This window comes from Dama dama, chromosome 22 (genome assembly GCF_033118175.1).
Source record: "Dama dama isolate Ldn47 chromosome 22, ASM3311817v1, whole genome shotgun sequence".
NCBI classification, from domain to species: Eukaryota; Metazoa; Chordata; class Mammalia; order Artiodactyla; family Cervidae; genus Dama; species Dama dama.
In genome coordinates this window covers 9,861,037-9,878,943 of record NC_083702.1, presented here as the reverse complement: position 1 = coordinate 9,878,943, position 17,907 = coordinate 9,861,037, and the positions used below count along the sequence as shown (strand labels likewise).

At 47.5% G+C, this 17,907-nt stretch overlaps 2 protein-coding genes across 3 annotated transcripts; one reads left to right on the top strand and one right to left on the bottom strand.

The window, feature by feature from the left end:
- The first annotated feature begins 2,637 nt into the window (after window positions 1-2,637).
- Window positions 2,638-5,350, top strand: TOMM22 (translocase of outer mitochondrial membrane 22). The gene is made up of 4 exons (XM_061124545.1): window positions 2,638-2,796; window positions 3,026-3,144; window positions 3,588-3,705; window positions 3,945-5,350. The coding sequence occupies exons 1-4, from the start codon at window positions 2,686-2,688 to the stop codon at window positions 4,017-4,019; spliced, it is 423 nt and encodes a 140-aa protein (XP_060980528.1). The 5' UTR covers window positions 2,638-2,685; the 3' UTR covers window positions 4,020-5,350.
- A 2,173-nt stretch (window positions 5,351-7,523) lies between these two features.
- JOSD1 (Josephin domain containing 1) lies at window positions 7,524-17,681 on the bottom strand. Of its 2 annotated transcripts, none has more exons than XM_061124544.1 (5): window positions 17,560-17,681; window positions 16,332-17,142; window positions 9,481-9,609; window positions 9,155-9,349; window positions 7,524-8,210 (listed from the first exon to the last, which is right to left on the bottom strand). In XM_061124544.1, the coding sequence occupies exons 2-5, from the start codon at window positions 16,514-16,516 to the stop codon at window positions 8,111-8,113; spliced, it is 609 nt and encodes a 202-aa protein (XP_060980527.1). In that variant the 5' UTR covers window positions 16,517-17,142; window positions 17,560-17,681; the 3' UTR covers window positions 7,524-8,110. The 2 variants fall into 2 exon arrangements, with proteins under 2 accessions (XP_060980527.1, XP_060980526.1); XM_061124543.1 differs by having other exon boundaries at window positions 17,474-17,597.
- Between the last annotated feature and the right edge of the window lie 226 nt (window positions 17,682-17,907).

Sequence of the window (17,907 nt, the reverse complement as noted above, 5' to 3'; positions counted from 1 at the left end):
TGGAAAAGACCCTGATGCTGGGAAAGATTGAGGGTAGGAGAAGAAGGGGACAACAGAGGATGAGATGGTTGGATGGCATCACCGACTCAATCGATGTGAATTTGAGCAAACCCTGGGAGATAGTGGAGGACAGAGAAGCCTAGTGTGCTGCAGCCCATGGGGTCAGACACGCAGAGTCAGATATGACTTAGCAACTGGGCAACAACAACAAGGAGGTCTGGTTAAAAGAGTCACAATACATGCTAAAGGGGAGGGAGGAGGCCCGAACAGGCAAAGGAAGATTTTATGTTTAAATTTTTCTTATCTTTCTATAGTATGAATTTTATTTCATCAGAGACAACATCTGTAGTTTCCATACAAGATGGCCTTCTCAACTCTTCAAGAGTGTTGGTCTTCTAGCATTTTTTTTAAAGTATCTGTAAAAGAAATCAGATGCCATTGCTAAGTCACTTCAGTGGTTTCCGACTCTGTGCGACCCTATGGACTGTATCCCGCCAGTCTCCTCTGTCCATGGGATTCTCCAGGCAAGAGTACTGGAGTGGGTTGCCATTCCCTCCTCTAGGGGATCTTTCTCACCCAGAGATCAAACTGGTGTCTCTTATGCCTAACCTGCATTGGCAGGTGGGTTCTTTACCACCAGTGCCACCTGGGAAGCCCCAGATGCCATTGGCATTGGGCTATTAAGCTGACCTTTCATTTCTGTAGAGCTAGCCTGTTACTGAACTCAGATTCAGCTGCCTGCCTGCTCAGTTGCTTCAGTCAGGTCTGACTCTTTGCGACTCTGTGGACTGTAGCCCGCCAGGCTCCTCTGTCCATGGGATTCTCCAGGCAGGAATACTGGAGTGGGTTGCTATGCCCTCCTCCAGGGGAATCTTCCTGACCCAGGCATCGAACCTCAGTCTCCTGCATTACAGGTGGATTCTTTACCACTGAGCCACCGGGGAAGTACCGGGTTCAGCTGCACACTGCTTAAAAACCAATACTCAGAGACAAGTCTTGGTTGGAAAGGAAAGGTGGCTTTCTTCAGGAGGCCAGCAACTTGGGGAGAAGCCAGGCTCATGTCCAAAAGCCAACTGAAATTCTGCTGACCATAAGAGTTTTTAAAGGGAGAATCATTTGGGGAGGGGGTCAGAGTCTTCCTTATCTTCCACCATGTGCAGACTTTCTCCTGATTGGTTGGTGGTGAGTTAACAGGGTGATTCTCCAGGAATCTTGTGTTCAGCCTGAGGTTACAATCCTCCTCCTGCATGGGGACCTTAATTCCTGCATAACTCAAAGGTTAGGTATATCTCTTGAGTCCCCGTCCCTCCCCCCCCCCCCCTGCAATATGAAAGAACAAGACAAAGTCAAGTATCAGATAAGGATTGGGACTGTCCAGTCCTGAGAGTCTATGGTTCCACAGTCAGTTGGCTAAAGAGGTATATCAAATTACCCTCATGTTAATAACTTGTTGGGCACATTATAAAAATAAGCATTTTCATCCATTGTAGGAGAATGTGGAGAAAAGGACACTTCCATTTACTATTGTGAAAGTATATGATACTCTAATTCTGAGGGCAATGACCTGATACCTAGCAAAATTTTAAATGTTCACACTTTTTGGCCAGATGCCATGATCTTAGGTTTTTTGATTTTTCCAGTAGACATGTATGGATGTGAGAGCTGGATGATAAAAAAGGCTGAGCGCTGAAGAATTGATGCTTTTGAACTGTGGTGTTGGAGAAGATTCTTGAGAGTCCCTTGGACTGCAAGGAGATCCAACCAGTCCATCCTAAAAGAAATCAACTCTGGATATTCATTGGAAGGACTGAAGCTAAAGCTCCAATACTTTGGCCACCTGATGCGAAGAATTGACTCACTGGAAAAGACCCTAATGCTGGGAAAGATTCAAGGTGGGAGGAGAAGGGGACGACAGAGGATGAGATGGTGAGGAGATGACAGAGGATGAGATGAGAGCATCACCAACTCGATGGACATGAGTTTGAGCAAGCTCCAGGAGTTGGTGATGGACAGGGACGCCTGGAGTGCTGCAGTCCATGGGGTCTCAGAGTCAGACACGACTGAGTGAGTGAACAACTTTTTGTCCAGGAAACCCACTTCTAGAAATCCATCCTTCAAGAATACTTGCAGCAACCCTGAACCCTGTGCTGTGCCTCAGTCTCATTTCTAAAATGGGGGTAATAAAAATAAATAAATAAAATGGGGGTAATAGCACCTCAGTGGGTTGATGTGAGGATTAAATGAGCAACCACACACACCCGCCTTCGCACACACAAACGATGTCTGGTACTTGAGTGTTAACTCGCCTTTATGTTAATACACTGAGACTTAACTTCACGTTTTCCCAGAAGACCAATAAATCTCCAGCTCTCTAATTTTAAATGAAATTGGATTAGTGTTGGCTTAAGTGTGATATCTGGGAGGCTTGTTATTAATAAAATGCAGATTTCCAGGCTCACCCTAAGTCCACTGAACAGAATTACCGCGGGCACACCGGACTCTGCCCTAACATATTTTCCAGGTGTGTCACGTTCCCTTCTGCCTTTTGAAGGCCGGTGAAGTCGATCCGCCAGAGGGCGGCGCTCTTCCCCACTCGGCCAAGACCCGGCTCCCGGAAGAGCGGCTCTATCCGCCGCCGTCGCTGCACTCGCCTCTTCTTTTCCGCTTCCGGTGTCCCCCACAGCCATGGCTGCCGCCGCCGCCGGCCCTGGGGCGCCCCTATCCCCGGACGAATTGCTTCCGAAAGGCGATGCCGAGAAGCCTGAGGAAGAGCTGGAGGAAGACGACGACGAGGAGGTACTGAGAACCGCAGGGCAGGGAGGGGCTGGAAAGTGTGGGCAGGGAGTGGGGGTGTGGAGTCCGCGTGGTGCGGAATCTGGACGAAGGCGCTTCGCGGAGCCTGGAGAGGTCCCAGCGGAGGCGTCTCCGGGAGGCGGGGTGATGCCCTGCTGGGGCCGGGGTGTCCCGGCGTCGGGGCGGGGGGTTGCCGCAGCTTCGGCCCATATCCACGCCTCCTCCACCACAGCTAGATGAAACCCTATCGGAGAGACTGTGGGGTCTGACGGAGATGTTCCCGGAGAGGGTCCGGTCCGCGGCTGGAGCCACTTTTGATCTTTCCCTCTTCGTGGCTCAAAAAATGTACAGGTAAGGGACAAGGGCCAAGATATTGGGATGTGCCTGGCGTGACCGAGGTGCCCTGAATGAACACGGGCTTTGGAAGCAGCAGACCTGGGTTGGAGGCCACCTGGATCACTGACCTTGGATTGGTGCCACCCTAACCTTTCTTGGTCTCGATTTTTTCTCTGTGAAGTGAGGATTGTTATCGCGTGGGGGTCTTTGTGAGGATCAGATTATGTGAGATAATGTGTAATAAAAGCAGCATTGTGAGAACTCAGTTCAGACTCTTATTAAATATACAGCCCCCCAGAACTGCTCCTCCTGTTTCTGGCAGGAGTGCGGTGCAGGGTTGGGTAGAACACGTTTATCAGAAACATCGGTGTGTGCAAGGTGAGAGGTTTGGTTACTAGTTCGTTCTTGGGGAAGCTGTCTCTCTTTGTCTCGCCGTCATGCTCATGCTCCCTGTGCAGGTTTTCCAGGGCAGCCTTGTGGATTGGAACCACTTCCTTCATGATCCTGGTTCTTCCGGTCGTCTTTGAAACTGAGAAGTTGCAGATGGAGCAACAGCAGCAGCTGCAGCAACGGCAGGTGAGCCCAGACCCTGGGCGTTTTGCCAGCAGTGGCGACACAAGTTTGTTTATTCCTCCAGCGCCGAGGTAGGGCAGTTAATGTGTCTTGCAGGATTGGGATCTGGCCCAAGCCCTTTAGCTACCTGAGCATTGTTTTCGCAACATTGTTTTCATAGACTTTGTCTGCCCAGACAGGTGTGATGAAAATGAGACCCTTGGGTCTGTACAATGCCTTACACCCGTCCTTTTCTTTTCCAGATACTTCTAGGGCCTAATACAGGGCTGTCAGGAGGAATGCCCGGGGCTCTACCTTCACTTCCTGGAAAAATCTAGATTGCTACTGCTATATTTGACCTGTCTTGGTGGAAGAAGTTTGAAAATTCAATAGTGTTTGAACTGCTGATTATTGGATTTTTTTTTTTTTTTTTTTTTTTAAACTTTGGCACATATGCTCTATAAACCTGGTGGCGGGAATTCTCCCCACATTGGCTCATGGAGAGACTCCTCACTTGCAGCTGTGCCCTCCACTGTCCTATTTCTTCTCTCCTCATGCTGATACCAGAGTGCAGCAACGCAGACGGTTACTCCAGCTCTGGCCACCCCACCCCCCTCACTAAATTACTCCTGGTGGAAGATCTCACTATTCCATTGCTGGGGTGGGAGACTGATGCTGTGGAGAAGGACGTGCCCCTGACCATTAACAATAGAATGGAGATGCTGGGGAAGGGTATGCACACAAGATAAAATACAAAATGCATTAATTACAGCTCTGCTGCAAAGCAGCCACTGTGAATTTCTGAAAGGATGGAGGGAGGGCTGGCAGCTTCAGCCACAAGATGGGGACTGGAGGACAGAGCAGGAGCTCATTTCCTCCAATATTTCGGCTGTTAGCCTTGTGTGTGTATGTGTCTAAAAAGGAAAAAAAAAAGTCAGTGCTCACTTTTTGTATTTAAATATTAAAAAAAGATGATTCCAACAAAAAAAAGTCTTCCAAGTGCTTGTCATACATACCTGGAAATGACTTAGACCGTTTTAGAAGGGCAAAGACGTCTTCTCTCACCTAAGCCAGCAGCACCATTTAATACCGATTGACCCCTTAAGGCCAAAAAGGTGGAAAATTCCTCTTTGTCCAAGAACCTCTCCGAGTTCCAGCAGTCACTTTCAGGTCCGCCAACAGAGGATTGGGTTTATGTACTTACACAGTCTACAGTGACGTTGTTTCAGTCATTAAGTAGTGTCTGACTCTTTGGGACCCCATGCACTGTAGCCTGCCAGGCTCCTCTGTCCATGGGATTTCCCGGGCAAGAATTCTGGAGGGGGTTGCCAAGATCTTCCTGACCCAGGGATCAAAAACTGCATTGAGAGGCAGATTGTCTAGTGGTTCTCTAGTGGTTCAGTAGTTAAGACTCTGCACTTCCACTGCAGGGGGTACAGGTTTGATCCCTGGTCAGGGAACTAAGAGTCCACTTGGCCATGCAGCAAATCCCAACCCCCGCCCCGCCCCCACCCAAAAAAAAATTATAAAGGACTTGTAAAGAGTGACAGTATTGATTTCTAGTCTGGGAGTAGGAAGGTTGCAAGTAGAACATCTTGGGTTTGTTTTTTTAAAAATACAGTTGACCCTTGAAAAATAAAAGGGTTGGGAGGACTAACCCATCATGCAATCAAGTCTGTGCATTTCTTTTATCAGTGGCCCTCTGTGTGTCTTCAGTCCAGGTCGTGGTACTGTTGTATTCATTGAAAAAATTTCATGTATAGAGCAGACCCTTATAGTTCAAACCTGTGCTGTTTGAGGATCAACTGTAATTGCTGATGAGCTCTTGATGGTGAATCCAGTTGTAGCCCTATCTTTGAACTCTGTAGTTTCTCCACTTAACATACATTTTTATTGGCATTGTGCTAGTAACAATACTAAGCCTTTCATGTGGGTTGCTGGAACCGTATTGTACACATGGGGAGGTGGTAGTATTCTCATTTTACAGAAGACGACAGTCCCAGAAAGGTTAAATGATCTGCTCCAGGCTGAACAGAAATGCCTGATCTGAATTCAAATCTAGACAGCCCTACTCAGAATCCTGCAATGTACTTGAGGTTGGGGCCTCCCAGGCCCTCCTGAAATACTGATCTACTTGTTAATCAGGGGAAAATATATCATCAGTAAGGAAAACTTGTACTTAGATGAAGGTTAGGGTTCTTCATGTTGTGGAGCCTAGTTTTTAGAAGTTAAATTGAGAAATGTCTTAGACTTCTGAGTCAAGTCGTACTTGGTGACTCATCTGGATTTTTGAAGTGAGAGGTTTGACCAAAACACAGTATGTCTCTAAAAGCTGACTTAGAGCAGTTGTGAATGCCTTCTAAAACTAAAGTTCACTTTTTAAACTGTACATGGTTACAGAATTCAGACAGATGAAATTTATGTACGGAGTTTCCATTTTTAATATTTGGTTAAACAAAATACATCTTTTGTAAACAAACCCAGCACAAGGCCAACAAAAAGGAAAAGCAAGAGAAAAACAAAAAGCCTAGGGTTGCCCCTGACTGGGTGTCAGGGTCAGGCCTGCCCACTTCCTTAAAGGAAGTGGGGCTTTCTGCCCTCGGGCATCAGCATAGGTCCCTGTTCCTAAGCACCAGAATTGGATATGAACAGAGGAACCAGCCCTGAAATGGTTAAGCGTCTTTGCATATCCCATTGGCTTATGGACTCCAAGTGCGTGAGGACTCCTTTGAAGTGCCATCTGCACAGGCCCAAGCAGACTGGTGGCGAGGAGTTTTCTCCTCCTCCCAGGAAATGGCTTACATCACTGACAGTGCCAATGGACCCAAGGTCCTGCTTGTGACAGTCAGCAAGGTTTGCTGTAACTTCTGGCTGGTGGTGGTTGGAATGTCATTGTGCAGGGGTGACGAGCTCCCTGTGGTGCCAAGCAGGTCTGGTGTAGAAAATGGTGCAGAAGAGACTGCGGCCACTTGCTGAGAGGGTGAAACGCAGTAGCTGCTTGGTGGCCTCTGTTACTCAGCGTTAAAAAAATGGCCTTGTGGGATTGAAGATACATGTGCAGAAAAAGTGCTGGTGTAAACATGCACTCCAGTCACAGTGGGGAGAAAGCCTCAGCTTCATCCCGTTAAGCTTGCTCAGGCTGGACATGCAAGCCCCAGGCTGGCTCTGCTGCTGGAGAGGAGCCTGGCCAGTGGGGCAGCTCGCAGACCTGCCAAGACCATTGATCTGTGAAGGGCTGGACAGGCCACCCCTGCCTGCCCCCTTGCCTTGAGACAACCATGGCCCCTTTGGTGACAGGCGGTGTAGTCTAACACTTATTTCTCCTCCTCTTGTTTTCCAAAGTTACCAGGAGAAAAGTGGCCTACAGCTATTTAAAGAGGTAGGGGTGGGTCAGTTCTCAGTTATCGGTAAAAGAAACTCCAGAGATGACAAACCCAGGTCCTAAGCAGGATGCACGTATCTACCCAGCGTGAGGGCTCTGCTTCTGGTCACCAGAATGACTCCAAGCCTAGGGCTTCTAATTCGAGCTGCTCCAAATCTCTGAGGGCTTAGCTTCACAATACTTCCCTTGCCCAACGCTGTCTCAAACTAGTAGAATTTGATGGTGAAGGCAGTCTTATTTTTTTCTGATTTTACCGGGGTGGGTCAGCTGGGAAAACTGCCCTTTGGCCTGTCTTGTGTCCCCAAACCTCCTAAACCAGTGCAGTGAAGTGGCAGGGACAATGCTGGAGTGAGGCAGACAGGCTGTCCGTGCCTGTCCCTAGTCTGGGTTTGGCCACATCCTCAGGTATCTAGCTCACCCTGTCATGTTAGAATACTGCAGGATTCAACCACCCGGCATGGAATATTAGAGAACTTTTCATTATAAAACTTCAAGGATGGCCATAAACCACTCTTAAAAATGGGGTCAGGGTGGCATAGAGGGTTGGAGACAGCATGCTGTACAGCTGCTGCAGTTAGGAGATGGTTTCCTGAGAGGCCTTTCTGTTCTGAGGCCTTCCAACCAGTCCCGTGGGCTTTGGACTTCGTGTTCAGACTCACTGGTTGCCAGGAAAGGGGAAGGGGAGGCAGCATCTCCAGGTGAGTCAGACAGAGCAGCAGTGAACTCCAGCAGAGCCTCTGTCAAGTCCTCATAGAAATGGGGAAAGGAAGCTAAGACCCACCTTTCTTTCTCTTTTACATAAAACCAAGGTCTCCACAGCTCGCCCTAAGCACAGAGAGCTCCTACTTTCTTTTTCCAGGAGCGAGTAACGCTGGTTGGTTCTTGTAACAGTCCACATGTCTGTCCTATTGCACTGTCAAATTGGAGGGGAAAAAAGACCCGATGAGATGTTTGGGGAAGTGGCAAGGGCAGACCCACGGTAGAGGCCACAGCACATCACGGAGGATTTCAGGGGGCTGAGGTGAGGGGAGGCTGGGCGGGACTGCATCACACATCAGCCCTCCAACTCTGATGGGCCTCCACCTCTTCTGGTACCACCAGCAGGAGTTCACAGTTCTTTCCTCGCAAATGATGTTTTAAAAATTTCCTACAGGAAAAAAAGGATAGATGAAAGAGAAAATGAAATGCTAGTAAATGGAGAAGGAAATGGCAACCCACTCCAGTACTCTTGCCTGGAAAATCCCATGGACAGAAGAGCCTGGTAGGCTACAGTCCATGGGGTTGCAAAGAGTCCGATATGACTGAGTGACTTCACTTTCACTTTTCACTTTCACTTTCTCTAACCTGAAACAATGACCCAGGAGCCACTTGTTCTTTTTTATTCAGCTATCATTTCTAGGGAACATGATTTGTATATAACTTTGTTCTCAAGAAAAGTTAAGACTTTTGTCTTTTGAAGCATAAAAAAACAAAAGAAAAGAAAGAAATGCTAGTAAAATTGCAAATGCCAGTCTTGGGGCCACATGTTCACTGCCAGGCAGTAACCTTGTTATTTATACCCTTGGCAGTCCTGATCACAGTCTAATCATCTTGTTCTTGGAGCAGTCCACGTTTGGTTATCTCTCAATCCCCAGTTAAATTTCCAATCTGAATTTTTGCTCATCCTCATGTATTACTGCCAACAGTAGCCAGTTCTGTGAGGAAGAGAGCCCCAAGTACTCTAAAAGGACTTCTAATTGTTAAAAAAAGAAAATGTTTCTTCTTTGGTCCTAAGAAAATTTAGCCCCCTCTGGCCCAAATGTCTGTCTTCCTTTCTCTGAACTGGCAGCTATACTGTCACAATTGTCTAAGCTGGAGAATGTTACAAAGGCAGTCCCACCAAACCAGAAAGCCAGCATCCAAGGTAATGGCACTTCTCTACCAGGGGACTTAACATCCTCAGAGGCCATGGAAGATTCAGGTCTTTTAAATCTAAGACCCTATGATTCTAAGTAACAACAGGGAGAGGATCCACAGAGCTAGGAATTTGACTTGCCTTGTCAAATACCCAAAGGTAAGTTCAACTTGCCACTACACCAGCCACACAAGTACCTGAGCTCGCTCTCGCCTCCAATCCATTCGGGCATCTTCAGTTTGGAGTCGAGGTTGTAGTAGGCACCTCCCACCTCTCGAACACAGATCCAGTGCTGCCTTTTGAGTGGCAGCTTCAGGGGACCCCAGCACAGGCTGGAGGGCAGGTTCATGATGAAGCCCATAACGTTTGTGAGAGCAATGGCGCCGACATCCCTGCAGAACAGAAACAGAGTCAGGCTCCACGGTGTCAGCCGACTCCCCAGGATTCCCCGGCTGTAACCCCACCACTGGCTTCCTTTCCAGCTGAGTGCCAGATCCCTTCAAATCAAGCCTGGTTCGATTACCTGCGCTTGTCCCACCAAACAGCTTCATAGCCTTTGGTCTGAAGTGCTGCCATAATGACGTTCACATCGTAGTTCCCATTTCCCAGCATGCTCTTCTTGTGGGGGGTCACCATGGTGTTTGGAGATAACCTGCAAATGTGACAGGAGGGAAGCTGAGATTGGCTGGACAGCCCAAGCCCTCCTGGCCCCACACTGGCAGGGACAGAAGACACTTTACACCACTGCCCCTGGAAGCCTGTTGCGGTCCACTCAAGTTAATGTAACCAGCTTTTACTAAACTATTTTGTAGTATGGGCTCCTGCTGTCCTAGGGATTTATCTTTCTTTGGATGCAAAACGGTAATTCAGCAGTGGTGGCGCCTATCTGCCTGCCATTTAGAAAGTACGTCTATAGTGAATTCAATGGATATAAAGAAAGAAATCTCTCATTTATGAAATCCCCAGACTTCCCTTTTCTGAAATCTTCTTTGCTGATCTTCCTGTTTTACAGCCTTTTTTTTAACATTAGAAAATAGTATTTGATATTTTGATTTGCATGGATAATATCTGTCATTAGTTTTGTTTTTTACAATTTAAATGCTTCCTATTTAAGGCCTGCATACTTGGTAATTGTTAATGATTAAATACTCAAAGGCCTACACACAGGTAACATCAATGTATGAACAGGGGCCACAGGGAAAGCAATTAAAAACAGCATTAAACTGAAATGTATGAACCACCTAAAGGTATTCCAAATATACACGTGTGTGAAATACTGGAATTTGAAAGAAAATACACCAATTGAAAAATATTTTTGCCACCAGACAAACAAAACTCAACTGTAGTCTGGTTCACCCGCTGGCTTTAAGCCATCTTTAGCCACTCCTCCATAGTCAGATAAGGTCAGTTCTGGAGGCATTTCTGATCTTATTAATTTGCTTTCGCAGGCTGCGCAGGCCAGGACCTATGCAAAGGCAGGGGCAGCACACCTCGTGAGTTCCTCAGGAATACAGGTGGAGAGCAGCTATCTAGGAGGTTGCTAACTGCCATCTCCAGAAGAGAATCAGATCTTGCAGTCAACTCTAAAAACTTGAGAGATCTTAGACTCTACACACAGCAACCATACTGGTATTTTTCCAAAATACTCTTGCCACTGCTTAAACCCTCCAAGGCTCCCAAAGCACTTAAATACAATCTAAATGACATCGGCGGGTCTGTAAGACCCTTAGGGTTCTGCTGACCTCATCACTACCTCCCAGCACAAAGACCTGTCTACCACCTGGACACACAAGCCCTTTCTCTCTTTCAGGCCTCTGCACTCGCTCACTGTCTGTGATGTCTGAAATGCTCTTCCCCTACATCTCCACTTGGTCTGCTCCTCATTATGTGGGTCTCAAGTGTTACTGCCCTAGAGAGCTTTTCTGACCAGCCAACCTTTACTTTCTCCCAGTCATTTCCTCTTACATCCACCTGCTCTAATTTAATTACAGGTTACTATTGGACATGTTTTCTGACTTGCCTGTGGGCTAATAAGAGGAAAGGCCAGCCAAGTCCCTTGGCTTGGGTCTAAAATGTAGCTTGATAGGATATAAAGGCTCTCAGTGCATTCTTGGGCACTTGGATTAAAAGAGAAAGCCTATGGAAGAAAGCCTATCTCAAGATATATCAAGTTGCTTTCCTTCACCAACTTTTCAATAGCTTCTCAATCCCTTCAGTGAAGTCTCCAGCCAGCAGATGCATGAAGATTCCCGCAGAGAAACTGCCGAGTCCTCCACCTGTTACCACCTGACTACCCCCCAGGCTGGAACCTCAGTGCGGTGCTGTCCCCTCAGTGTGTTCCCAAAGGATCACAGAAGGTGCTCAACACAGTAGCTGAATCAATCAAGTAGACAGGTTTCCTGCAGGATTCCTTGACACCCCTAAAATGCTAATATTTACCTTGAGTCTCCAGGAGACAGAGGTTGGTGGTGGGTTGGGAGGGCGGTAATAAAAGGTTTCAGTTCCCAGACATCCTTGACTGCACAGTTTTTTGAAGTGCATCTTCGAGAACTAGAGTTTCCAAGGGCTTCCCCTTGTCCTACATCTTCTGTCTCAGATTCAAACCCTTGCCTAGTCTATTCCTACTCTTTCCCCCTAACTGGAGGCCCCTCATCTCACACCTGGATATTTTGAAACAGGTTCCCAAATTGACCTCCGTGCTTCCGAACACTCCTTCTACCTACTCAGCCTGCATGTTCCTGCCACATCATTCACCAAAGCGTCATTTCAATTACTCATAAGAACTGCCAATGGCACCAGTTGCCTCGTGGCCAACTCCAACCCTCCCAGCCCCACCTGACCTGCTATTTCCCTTTCATTGGGCTTAGTGTACTTCAGGTACCATGGCCATGTGGCCTCTCTTCTTTATCCTAGTCCTTGTTCCAAGCTAAATCCTAAAGCTTCTTCAAGTTCCACCTAACACCCAACCTCTTCCATGAAATCCTTCCTGACTCCAATGTAGTAGGAAAAAAGAGGACAATTTAGAGGACCACACATATTTGAGTTCACATCCAAGCAGCATCAGTATCAATTTTGAGATTTAATCTCCACACCTGTTAGCTTACCGGTAAATGTGGAACTAGTCCTATCTTATGGGACCACTGAAGAATTCGGTTATTTCACACTTGTCCAGTGAAATAGCCAATGGAGGAGTGGCTACATAAATAAATTCCCAAAGTGAAGGCGTGACTATATCTCTAATAGCTGGGCACTAGCAACTGAATAACCATGTGTGTGCCAAACCAATGAATATAGGAAAGGCCAAGAATGGTTTCCATCTCAATCCTAGAGGAGAGGTTATTTGAATAAGTGAATCCAGGGACTTCCCTGGTGGTCCAGTGGTTCAGACTCTGTGCTTCCTGTGCAGGGGCATGGGTTCAATCCCTGGTTGGGAAACTAAGCTGCCACAGGCTGGGTGCAGCCAAAAAAAAAACAGGTAAAAATTTTTTTGAAGAAGTGGGATCTATCCATTGTGCCCATTAAACCAGTACTTGTTTTTACTTTAATAATCAGGTGCCCACTGTGTTAGCTACTGTTAAGAGATTTATCACATAATCCTTCCAACAATCTTGAGATTAACCCCACAGTGTAAATAAGGAAGCTGAGGTACAGAGGTCAGCATGGCTTGTACAGTCATATACAGCTAGTGAGTAGCAGAGCTAGGAATCCACCTCTAAACCTAAGCTACACTCAACAGTCTCCTGGATATGTCAACACCTGCTCCCACTGAATCCCATGGGAAATCTACTTTGTCTCAGTGGAATGTCTTCTTGAGATTCCTTGGCAAACTCCTGTTAAAGACTGTCTTAATTATTCCCACAGAGATTCTGCACTATACACTAGCCTCTCATTTTTGTCACCAAGGCAAAGGTAAGAGCCATGAGACGTGAAGTCATCCACAAGTGAGAAGATGGGTTCTACTCTAGTTTTCCACTGATGTCTGTGTCCTCAGTTAAGCCTCTGGTCCTCTCTTGTGGTTACCACTGTGTTTGTCTAAGGTGATGTTTCAGGTTTCAATGAAAGAGAGATATGGAGACATTTCATCAAGATTTCTTTTCTCTCAATTTTTTCCTTTTTATCAGTTCTGAAGAGGTGTGACCTTAGAAAATATGGATCAGTACCTCCTGATGTGTTTTTAAATTTTTAGATACATAAAGCACAGATTACAAGGCCAGGCACACCGAAGGATTCTGTAGGTGACGGCGATGAGGAGGAGGAGTCGGCCTGGCCCTTGGATAAGAAAATTTAAATCTCTAGAGGTTAATACTCAACAACACGTTTTCTCAGTTGACAAACACCATACCTTTAAATGTGGCTCCTTCCTTTAAATGTGCGCTCAGGGACTTTTTAATGGGGCGCAGGAGGGCTTCTTTGTGGAAGAGGGTGTTCACCCGTATCTATAATCCCTTAGTTTGATCTTTTCTCCACTTCAGTTGTTCATCCTTTCCAAACCAACAACCTCTCTGCTATTACAACCATGACCACTATCTTCAAATCCTGGACTGAGCCTGTCACATCTGGCTGTCTCTCCCCTGTTTCTGTGTTGCTGTCATTAGCTTAGTCCTTTCCAAATCCCTATTCATTCCCATTTCAACCATGAGTCATCTCATACACACAACTGCGCTGAAACTCCACCCTGCTTTTGTATTTCTTCTACCTGGCTAGAATTCAACTGCAGGGATGAACTTCCTCTCAACAAATGGCATTAATTAAAAACTTTTCCCCATTTCTACCATTTATCAACCACATCTTCAAAACAGCACAGAACTTTAGATTTGGGAATTTAAAATTATCTAGTTAACATTACTGTCAACATTACTCTTCTGTTAAGATCCAAACAGATTATCTTTTTCCCTTTAAACTGCTCTAAATTCCAAAGTTCTAATTCACTTAAATCTATTCTCAAGCTGGGTCAGTGTACAGTTCTGAGCTGTATTACTTCTCTGTAGCTAAGTCTTGTTCAGCTTGCTTTCTTTACAGTGCCGAGTGGTGCCTGGCACACTGCAGGCAACTGGTAATGTTTGCTTAAAAAATTCCATCCTCTCTCCCTCACCTCTTCTCCCTTTGTTGTTGTTGTTGTTTTTTTCCTCTGATCCCTTTCACACTTCTTTGTTTCTGTGTATCCACACAGAATCTTCCCACAGTAAATACTCTGTACAGAATGCCACCTCTGGAGTGGTAGGGTACAAATATTCTTTTACGTGCTGATCTGCTATTACTTTGAGATGGACATTTACATCACGCTGATAGGTAACTGGAGAATGCAGTACAACTTGCTGAAGCTTCAAAAGCCCAGGAATAGAAGTTTGGTTCTATGTGAGTTTAGCAAATATTTAGCATTCTTTCAATCGGGGAAAACATAGCTGAGAGAGTCCTGCTATTATCTACAGACAGGTTATAATCACAGTCCACATCTTCAGACCCAGGCCCAACTTTCTACAAGAGTGAGCAGCTACTGACAATTGCTCTGACATCCCTTCCCAATATTCAGGAAGGAGCAGGGCAGTTAGGAAAGCAGGTCCTCCATTCACAAAGCTTGGGTCCAAATCCTGCGATTAATAGGTCTGTTCCCTCATCTGGAAAAATGAGAAGTAACAGGATCTACCTCGTAAGATGGGTGTCAGGAGCAAGTTAACACAAGGAAAGCACTCAGAACAGTGCTCTGCACAGAGTGAGTACTCATCTGTGTTAGTGATTATCATCATGTTGACCTGGGCCAAATTTATCAAAGTGAAAAACTTCTGAATGGACACACAGAATCTTGAAATTGACTTTTACTAAAGAGTGAAACTGGGTAAATTGCTTAAGGTGAATTCTGGTTTCCTAGGATCACTCCTGATAAGGTTGTAAGGTTGTCAGAGTTCAAAGTACTAAGCACATTCAAGCACTCAGGGTCTTTTCCTTCTCCCAAGTCTTCGATTAGGAAACAATTTGCAAATATTCAATCAGGAGTAGAAGATGTATTAATGGCTGGCCAAAAGGAAGCAGTCTAAAGGACTGGCCTCCAGCAATCTGAGACAAATTATCTCATCTCCCAGGGCCCTGTTTCCTGAAGAGAGTTCATTCTACTTGCCAGGTAATGGCTATGATGCAAAGGACACATTTGCCCTGCTAAGGCATTACTATGGCTATTATTGACCTTGGAAAATAATTACTCTCATTATAACTTCCTCAGCACACCAAGATTAACATTCTTTTAAGAAAGGGCCTATGGTTCTTTCAGGGTAAATGGTCCATACCTATGCTTCAAACATCACCCCAGACAGCTTTCTCTCAATTGTAATTCAGGCCCTCCTGGGGCCATAATTTCATCTCTGAATGGAGTCAGAGAAGGATCTTCTGTAACTGCTAATATGCACCACTTGAAGAATTCCTGAGCTTTCTCCACACTGAGAACTGAGCAGGATAACTCTTTAGAAGCCAGAGTAGTGAGACAGGCTCACTGCCAAAGTTGCTATGGACTGCAGTCATGCTGCTGTGTTCATCCAGACACTGCAGAACCATTTCTCAAACTCTTTGAGAGAAAAATTTTAAAACATCAAAGCCGAGAGAAAAAAGCTGAACTTCTATCAACCTGTCGGATAGCACTTTGCAAAGTGGATAAGAAAGGCCATCTGGAATGAAGTAGAAAGGGGAGGGGACCTAGAGTCAGCTTCAAATTATAGCTTTGCTACTTCAAAGCTGCTTGGACAAATTACCTGACCTTTCCTTCTCTTTCTTTATCAGTTAAATAGAGGCAGTAAATCAACTAAGAGAGCTAAACAAAACACCATATAAAAAGCACCAAGGCCGGCACACGGCTTCACAGAGAAGCTGAGTATTGTGCATGAACTTTCTTATGGAACCCAACATTTCAACTCTGTTGACAGGTGACTGAGTGTGTACGTATCTGGTTCCCCTTCTAGACTCTTAAACTCCTTGAGGGCTGGACTTGAGCGGCATTAATATCATAGTGGTCAACAGCACAGCAACAAACCTGGATTTAAGCTTGGTTTCATTTCTTGTTATGTTATCTTGGGCAAATTACTCAACTTCTCTGAGCCCTGTCCACAAAATGGTAATAACTACACATTCCAATGGACTGTAGAGGGGATCACTTGAGATACCACCACTGAGGCTCTTAGCACTGTGCCTAGCCCACTGTAGGTGCTCAGTAAATGGTCCTGATTATTCCCTTTCCCATTCCTGTGTCCCTTATACCTGCTAACAGCATCTAGCTAATAAGATGTGTTAGTTTGAAGGTTTATGCAGCAGAGAAGTTGCCCCGTGCACAGAAACTCAGAAAGAGCAAAAACTATAAGTATAAAGACCCCAACGAGAAGGGGAGGTCCCTACCTCTGGAAAATCTCTTGTAGCGTTTCCCGGGTGAAGGCATTGCTGTCCTGGAAGACGTTATTGAGGGCGTGCAGAGCACAGAGCTCCCTGCGCTGTTTCTCATGGTAGATTTGTGGGGGTGCTGCCTGGGGCAGCTCCAATGATTCAGATTTGACCTTGTCTCCTTTCCATGGCACGCAACTCATGTTTTTCCTTTTAGGTTCCAGAGAGGGCTAAAAACACCCCACCCTTCCCTCCTGAGGAGGAATGTAAGCTTCTCAGTCTTTTGAGAATTCCTGAGGTCCACCTTACTTTCTGGTGTCCATGATTTATGCTTTGTCACGGGGAGAAGAAAAGGTTGGACTCAAAAGGAAAAATAATCCCCCTCTTTTCAACAGAAAGATAACTTTTGGATTGGTGTATTTCGCCGCCACTGTCAAAGTGCAGAAGTTTTAAAAAACCATGTAAAATCAAAGACCTTGTTTTCCTTCTTCCACCCCCTCCAAAAAAACCCAACGATTTTCTTGCTGTATTTTCTCTCTGCAAATGCCAATCAGGCCTCAAGGCAGGAGGACCGAATGGAATCGGTCACATCGCTCCTTTTCTTCCATTTCTTTGGAACCACGAAGCCACTGGCTCGGGAGACAAGGCCTAAGCGGCAGATAAAACACAAATTTCGAGCAGCTAACGAGGGCCGACCGGTGTGGGTTCGCGGGCCCTGCTGCGGCCTCGGGGGAGGCTCTCCATCCTCTCGGGTGCGGCGGGACCTCGAGGGGCCGAGGCGGACGCAGCTCCTTCGGAAAGCGCGAACTCTCACCCTCTCGACGCAGCCCTACGGAGGAGACAACTCCTGTCAGCTCCGGCGGTCGTGCGGGCCACGGCGGAGGACCGGGCTGCCCCGGGAAGCGGCGCGGCGGGTCCGGCCCCGGCCCCAGCCCCAGTCCCGGCCCCAGGGAAGGTCCTTCGCGGCGACGCTCAGGCCAGTCAGGGGTGGGGCCGGACAGTTCGCCTCGCTCTCGGGGGCCTGGGCCCACCCAGCTCGCAGCCCCCACCCCAACCTCCCCGCCCGTCACGTGAGTGCAAAAACCGAGCCGCCCTCCCGCCGCTCCCCTAACCCCGGTCCCCGCGCCGCCCGGACAGCCTGCCGCCGCTCGCCCTCTCACCGCTGCAGGACGCCACCTGGAGCTGCGGGCCGCCACCTGGGCCGCGCTCGGGGCAAGAGGGCGGGCGGGCAGGCGAGCGCACTCACCTGAGCCCGACGTCAGCGGCCCCCGCCCGGCGCGTGCTCCGGAAACGCCCTCCTGCGCCGTCTCCCCGCTCCCGCCCCGCCGTGGCGTCACATCTGACGTCAGCCTGACGTCAGCGGCGCCGGCTTTGAGGCCGTGGCGGCGGTTCCGTTGACCGGGTGCGGGTTGCGTTGGGGCTCCTGCGGGTGCAGGGTTGGGAGTTCGGCGGCCGCGGTAGCCCCGGCGGCGGCGGCAGTAGCTCGCCGCAGGTAGAGCTAAGTGCCGGGTTCCTCGGCTCTGTTCCTTCCGGGGCTGGGCTGGCCAGGCGGCCCGGCGAGTCCCGCCCTGGTGCCTGTTCCGCCCTTCGCTTT